The following is a 7,713-nucleotide window of genomic DNA, read 5'->3' as shown; positions in this document are numbered from 1 at the left end:
GACCTTCTTGTTTTACCTAATGATCTGTCCAACATCCCCTGAACTCTCAAGAGGTAGACACTATGTGAAGGTCAATTCAAAGACAGAAACTAAAACCCCTTCCACGGGTGACTCCATGGTGAATCCCTGTGGTGTCTTTTCCCGCTAACCGATGTGTATCCACCAAGCAGTTTTCTTTTTCACTATAAATATTATACTGTTTGACATTTTAAGACACATTGTAATCAAAATCTATAGCCTTAATTAAATGATGAATTTCAGGAAATTATCATGCAAAATGGAAGTGTTAGGAAGCCGATAATAGACACACTCTCCTAAAAATGATCTCACCACATCACACCTAACCCTTCTCACCACCTTGCAGTTCACATTCCATGGAAAAAAGCTCCTCATACTTAAGAATGTTTTACTTTCCTTTTCCCAAGTCATGGCGATTTTGAATATTCACACTTTGCGGATATCAACACATTTCTAAAGCATACTTATCTTGATTAAAGACTGCTGAGGTCATTAAAACAGTAACAAATATTTAAGATGCATTGAACATTTTGTTTTAGAATTGGCTTTTCAATCATTTCATTACAAGCAATGCTTTCCTGCCGTTTACTTACTCCTACATCTACTATCTTCTTTTGTATTGTGCTTTGTGTTTTACAGAACATTTACTCTTTATAAAGCATATATTTCTAACCTAGGAAAATATCAAATGGAAAGGGGATGGGAATACCTTCGATATGTGCATTCAGCAGAACTATGTGCTGCCGGGTACAGTTGCGTGAACATATACACATCTCCACTTCCTGTGAGATAAAAGTTTAAGAAGGAAATTTTCTTTAGGAATCAGTCCTCCCCCAGGCCTTATTTACAATGTCTGGCTTACTGTCCACCTGTGGGTGTGTCCACCAACCCTACAGGACCTCATATCCCTCCCTTCTCAAATGCCTACCTCTTCCCTTCCCTTCCCCCCCACCACCATCAGAAAACAGGCAGAGATAATGCACAGCCATCAGCTTCTCAAACTTTATTTTCATTGCCCAAGTTTTAGGGCTGCAGCCTGTTGCTACTTTTCAGGTATTTCAGTCGTTATTTCTATGAATTCCTCCTCCTCCATTTGGAGGGTGTTGATTCGGTTCTCTCGGGCGTGGTCATTCACCAGTTCCTGTGCAGATGTTATTTTAACGTTCCTCCTGTAGGAAAGCACTATTGTGGTCGAGGACTCAGATGTTTTGAGTTTTTTAGGAGCAGGTTGTGGGTGTGAGTCCCCACTTTGGGTCTCCAGCATCTGTTAAGAAAACAGGGAGAGGCCAGGAGGACATTATTTTGGGTGAACAGGATAGAGACTGGATAGCAAGGGGGGCTTTATGAGAAGAAGGAATGCAGGTTGAGGAAGGGGTTTGATCCAGAGAAGAACAAGGTTGAACCACAGAGTAGAGATCTATGGGGAAGAAGAAGAAGAGGAGCGTGGGTAGGGTCATCTGTTAGTCCAAACTGCACCATTTTGTAAGTTCTTTGCTATTTTGCAGACCTTGGTCAAAGTGAAACATCCCATGGGGGTTCAGGCCATGAGAAACATCCTGCCTAACCACCTGTCTGCAAGGCGGACAAAGGCCCAACTAAAGAAAGATCCCTATCATATCTTGCTTGGCAATTTCTACGGAACACCACAATGATATTCCACCAGAAAAAGGGCCAAACCACCTGATCATAAGAACATCTTATCAATATCCTGCCGGGCAGCAAGCCATACTGCCCAGGCCCCTCCCACCCCTACCTACAAGCACCCCAGCCTGTAAGCGGCGGTGGGCTCTGGCATTAAGCGGGTCCCCCACTTCCACAATTGTCTGCAATATTCCTGTGTTGTTGTTTGAGCCGCCCCCGCTCTGTGTGTCTTTCTTTCACCCTCGCCTTCGCTTCAAAACCTAACAATCTTACCGCCTCGTTGGCCTCGTTGGAATCACAGGGGGCGCTTCTCTTCACCCCACTGGAACTGGATTTTTCGTCCATTGTATATATTAATTTGTCAGTGTCTGCGGGAGGCTTTGTAGCTTTTGAATCTTCGCAGTGGCCCAGAGCTCTTGCCCTCCCTATATATACCCTCCTGGTGACAAGGCAAAGCCACACCCTTGAGCTTTGTTTGATCATACAGGCAGTGTCCCAGCCAATGGCAGCCCTAGGGTGGCTTCACATCATAAAGCCCCACTGCTGACCACTCCCTGGGCTTGCGGGCGAGGGGTGACAGGGGTGTAGAGCAAACCAAATGCTGTTGTTGTTTCAGCATCCCCTGAAGATGCATCCCAAACCCATCTGCTGCCGCTCCTCGTTTCTCCATGTTTAATGTTCATGGTTCACATGGAAGTCAGAGGATGATTCCTTCAAGCCCTTCCCCACAGCCATTCCTATTAAGTGATTCATTCTTTTGTCTTCCAGCCCTCACCATGACTTAGTATTTCGATGTCTCACCTCAAATCCCCCAAGCTAGTGTGGCTACATTTATTTATTGGTGGAGATGTGAATTATCCCATTTCCCTCCTACAGTTCCTTCACATGCACCTCGAAGACCATTTACTTTTGGGCTACTGCCAGGCAAATTTCAACCCATGTTCTTTTACCCAATGTCCATGTAGTTCTTTTAAGTTTCCTATCTCCAATCTGAAATAATGGCCTTCAGTCTGTCAAAAGTTTAGTGAATCAACATTCTTTACCGTGTATCCTAGTCTTGTTTCAAATCAGGGGTGTATATTTTTTTCTGTTTTTGAAATGGAGTTTCACTCTTGTTGCCCAGGCTGGAGTGCAATGGCATGATGTCAGCTCACTGCAACCTCTGCCTCCTGGGTTTAAGTGATTCTCTGGCTCAGCCTCCTGAGTAGCTGGGATTACAGGCCTGTGCCACCACGCCCGGCTAATTTTTGTATTTTTAGGAGAGACGGTGGTCTCACCATCTTGGCCAAGCTGGTCTTGAACTCCTGACCTCGTGATCCACCCGCCTTGGCCTCCAAAGTGCTGGGATTACAGGCGTGAGCCACCACACCCAGCCAGGACGGCCATTATTAAAACCACCATTGACAAGGAAATTTTGGTTACTTCTGTAGCATACAACAATTTAACATAAAATTTATAATTAATAACATACACAAGTTATTTCAGAAGTATAAGAGTTTCCCATAATTTTGGAGCACATATCACTGACATTTCTATAAATAGAGCCCAAAGAAAGTCAAACACCATTTTATATTTGACGATGCTTCTTGTATGATTTTTATACCAAATAAGACCAATATGTCTCTTTTGGACTTCAGAGGACTCATATCAAAAAATTAAGGAGGAATGAAGTTAGAATTTGACTTTGGAAAGTTCATCAAAGATAAAAAGTTTAAAATGCTTGATATCACGAAATAGGGTCATGGGTCATTGTAAAATAAGTCATTCATTTAACCAAAGCAGTAACTCAAAGATTTCAAAAAAAAAAAAAAAAAAAATAGTGAAAATCTTTATTCTTTGAGAGAGGAGGCTTAATATCCCAAACAATAAGCCCTAATTAAAAACAGGATGCGGCAAATTAAATTTGTTTTTTTGAAATTTTATAATAAAAGTTTAATCATCTTGAGTATAAAATACAATTCCTACAAACCTTGTAACCTTCATCATTTTGCATGAAGGAGTGAGTTAATGCTCCAAGAAAGCCTTGTTAAACTGACAGAGCAACCTAGATACTGGTTTTGCTTTAGTTTGCCTTTGATATTAATGGTTCATTCCTAGAGAAACTGAGCTACTTTTCTCTTAATATCAGCCCTTACAATCTCACATGCCCACCTCTTCCACAATAGTCCTTGGGCCTTGAGGAGTTGAATAGTTTTAATTTCTGGCCCTGCATCTCATGAACGCAGTTTACTTTGATTAGCATCTTCTACTGGGCCTGAAGATAAGGCTGTAATTGCTGTCAGTGTTTAAGATATAGCAGAACTTGGTGTCCTTTTTAGACCCAGAAGTCAAAGCCCTATAGCTCAATGGCACAAGGACTTTAAAAGCACATACAGAAAGTTACACAGATGGAAGAAAACACTTTTTTAGACCTTGAAGAAAAAATTTTTGGCCTGTCATAGTGGCTCATGCCTGTAATCCTAGCACTTTGGGAGGCTGAAGCAGGTGGATCACTTGAGGTCAGAAGTTCGAGACCAGCCTGGCCAACACGGTGAAACCCTGTCTCTACTACAAATACAAAAATTAGCCGGGCGTGGTGGCAGGAGAATTGCTTGAACCTGGAAGGGGGAGGTTGCAGTGAGCCAAGATTGTGCCACTGCACTCTCAGCCTGTGTGACAGAGTGAGACCCCACCTCAAAAAAAAAAAAAAAAAAAAAAAAAACAAAACATTTTTAGCATCAGGCCACAACAAACAGAACACAAGAGAAAAAAAGAAAAAACTTATATGAGCTGAAAATGAGTTGAGAGAGAGAGTTATTATTTTGCACCTTTTAAAAGAGGAGAGTAAACCGAAAATGGTGAGATGTGATAAAAGTTAAACTTTGGGTTTAAAAAATTAAAATCTTTTAATTTATTAAGAGTAAATCAACTCCTTAAGAAAATTTTCTTGTTCTGATGAATTTTTGTAGTGTTTTTTAAATATCATAAGCTAAATCTGGAAAGACTATTATAAATAATTTCCCTTTAATTATAGACAACTTTATACAAATCATTTATGACAGGTTGGACTTTCTGTTTTATCCCTTCCTCTTTCTTTATTCCTTTGAGATACAGTCTTGCTCCATCGCCCAGGCTAGAGTCGTGCATTGGCGCCATCTCGGCTCCCTGCAACCTCCGCCTCCCATGTACAAGCAATTCTCCTGCCTCAGCCTCCGGAGTAGCTGGGACTACAGGCACGTGCCACCACACCTGGCTAATTTTTGTATTTTTAGTAGAGACAGGGATTTGCCACGTTGGCCAGGCTGGTCTCGAACTCCTGACCTCAGGTGATCCATCCACCTCGGCTTCCCAAAATGCTGGAATTAACAAGCATGAGCCACCATGCCCAGGCTTCCTTTTTCTTAAATAACCAGTTATTTTATTTTAGAACAAAAATTTACCATGCCACCATGCCCAGGCTTCCTTTTTCTTAAATAACCAGTTATTTTATTTTAGAACAAAAATTTACCATACAAGATTCTTTCTCAGATAAAATTATTTTCCTTTTAACCTTTTGTGCCAAAAATGCCTGTTCATAACTTCCTTCACATTGTTTTTATTCACTGATTACCTAATTTCATAAATAACTTTTAAATAAGCTTCGAATTAGACAAAAAGTATTTTCCTTTACGATCACATTTCTTTTTTACAGAAAAATGTTATCCTATAATTAAAAAAATTGGAAATGACCCATACGTGTAATAAATATCTATTATTTAGCTTAATATAACTTTAGATTTTAAATTATATGACAAGATAATCTACAAGAACTTATTCTGCTACATTTGTGTAATTAATTAATTTTCTAATAGTTTACCCAGATTACTTATGAAAACTGTAATAGTTACCATTTAAAGTTATGTCCTTGTTAACCATTTTTATAACCTGTGAATTTCAGGTTGTCCTGAGTAAGAACATTAAGGTTAGATAAAGGGTCGTTTTTTTGTTTGTTTGTTTGTTTGTTTGTTTTTTTTTTGGCAATAACTCAGGATTTAGCTATTTTCATTAACCAAACAATATTAAATTCCTGACTTACTAAATTTTACATAAAGAAAGATAATTCTTATTTGAGCTGCATTCATAGCTTTAGAACCCTTATGCCAAATGTTGACATCTAGCAGAGATAAATAATGTATGTTGAGAATTCCAAAGCCATTTCTAATTCAATTTCACTAAAATTTTTTAAACCAGCTTGTTTATTGAAGATTTGCTTAAGTCATATGAACTTGAAAAAGCATTTGGCTTAAAGTCTATTTTTCTGAAAAGCATTAGATCTAAGTGCCTTTGTTAAGCCAATTAATTAGAGCTCTTTTCTACATTTTTAGTAGTGAAATGTCATATCCATGACACATAAATACATAGATGTATTAGACATGTAGATAGAAGTAGATCTTATAAATTCCTAAGGCCTTTATTTTTTCCTCGTATTTTAGATTTACAATTTCTTCATAACCTATTTTATTGCCCTAGGCAATTGTCAGCTAGATAGCCCTAAATGTGCATATTAAAGGAACCCTTAGGTAAAAAAAATCAGATAGTGAAATTTGCATCTCAAAGCACAGAGAGAAAGAGTCTGGTGATGTTAGAGGGAGATTAAAGATGGATGCCAAATCAAACACAAAATTGTAGAAATATATTATAGGATTGTATAAGGAGACCAGTTGTATTTAGATAGGGACCACCTGTCTTTTAACTGGATCTCTGAGCTCTGGGCAGAGCCCACACTGAATCCTAGGTCTCCAAAAAGGGAGAATTACTATGAGGCTACACCAAGTGATGCTTTTACAGTGTCCTTTTTTTTTTTTTTTTTTTTTAACAAAGACATTTCTAAGTGTTCAAGCTACTTTCTTCCTTAAAAATCCAAGAATAAACTAATAACAGTTTTAGTCAAAAAATCAAGTAACACAATACAAAAGCAAGCAGCTTAAGATCTGTGATGAACTTGTCTGTTTACACTCTTGGGAAAAATAGAGGTTTCTCCCCAAAAGGGAGTGTGGCATCTTCTCCATTTTCTTTAAGGAATGCAGGCAATTATAAACTATTTTACGTCCCTCATGCAACAGAGGGTAGCAAAAGAAAGGAGAGACAGCAGAAGTAAATGAAGAAAACAGAATGTCATCATCTGAGAAGAAAAAAAAAACTTTTGCTCAAAAAAGACAAGGTCCTAGGAGAGAAGATGTAGAAAGTAGTAAAGTTTCTCTTCAAAACTCATCTTGGTTTAAAAATAAAATAATAGACACTATAAATAATAGCTCCTTACTCTAAAGCCTCCTCTCAACTACTAGTTCTTACACTTGAGCCCAGTTAGTTGCTTTGGCTTACTCAGGCATGTCTGGACAGGCGCAGGCAAGTGTTAGCTCATAGCTTATGCCCCTTCCTTTTTTGAAATGTTAATTGCTTCCTTAAACCTTTAGTAAGCAACTTCTTTTTCTTCTTTGTTCTCCCTTGCACTTACCTGTTTAGGAAAGTTTTAGGTTATTAGCAGATTTGGTATCAGTTGAAGACTGTGGGGTCCAGCTCCAGCCAATGGATGCAGGACGGAGCAGTAAGGCTGACCCAAATACGTAAATGATAAATATGTCTGCTTTTCCTTTGTTCAAGTTTGCTGTCACGATTGTTCGATCTGCGAGGGGCACCCTTTCTGCAGAAAGTAAAGATTGCCTTGCTGAGAGATCCTTTGTCTTTTCTTCATGGCACTGATTATCTGTTTCTAACAGAGGAAAAAATAAAGGCCTTTTAATACAAATGCACACATGCACACACACACACACACACCTCAGATGTTAGCTTTTAATTAAGCTGACTTTTAACCCTTGAGCTCCTTTAAAAAAATCTTTCTGAATCTCATTACCATATTTTAGCTAGGAAAAATTGCTGATGTTTCAAAAGAAACAAGTATCAAACCAGAAAGGGCTTGATTTAGGAAGCAAACCCAGGCTGTTGTGGGAAAAAAAGAAGGCAGAACCTTAGCTATGAAACTGCAGCTCGGGGCAACAGCGTTGCTCTTTCAGTTTGGCCTGGATAGCAAAAAAGTGG

General features: G+C 39.0%; 1 protein-coding gene across 1 annotated transcript; it reads right to left on the bottom strand.

Annotated features, from left to right (window-relative positions):
- Nucleotides 1-1,007: 1,007 nt before the first annotated feature.
- Nucleotides 1,008-2,057, bottom strand: LOC117977632 (sperm protein associated with the nucleus on the X chromosome C-like). The gene is made up of 2 exons (XM_034949974.2): nt 1,933-2,057; nt 1,008-1,282 (listed from the first exon to the last, which is right to left on the bottom strand). Exons 1-2 carry the CDS (start codon nt 2,002-2,004, stop codon nt 1,061-1,063), a joined length of 294 nt encoding a protein of 97 aa, XP_034805865.2. The 5' UTR covers nt 2,005-2,057; the 3' UTR covers nt 1,008-1,060.
- Between the last annotated feature and the right edge of the window lie 5,656 nt (nt 2,058-7,713).

Source organism: Pan paniscus, chromosome X (assembly GCF_029289425.2).
Source record: "Pan paniscus chromosome X, NHGRI_mPanPan1-v2.0_pri, whole genome shotgun sequence".
In the NCBI taxonomy this organism is placed as follows: Eukaryota; Metazoa; Chordata; class Mammalia; order Primates; family Hominidae; genus Pan; species Pan paniscus.
This window is presented reverse-complemented; position numbering and strand designations above follow the sequence as displayed.

Bases quoted from the DNA above. Each gene is read 5' to 3' on its own strand.
- LOC117977632 (XM_034949974.2), bottom strand. From the start codon at position 2,004: ATGGACGAAAAATCCAGTTCCAGTGGGGTGAAGAGAAGCGCCCCCTGT. The intron at 1,283-1,932 runs GTAAGATTGTTA...TTTTCTTAACAG, and splicing joins CCAACGAGGCCAACGAGGCG to ATGCTGGAGACCCAAAGTGG.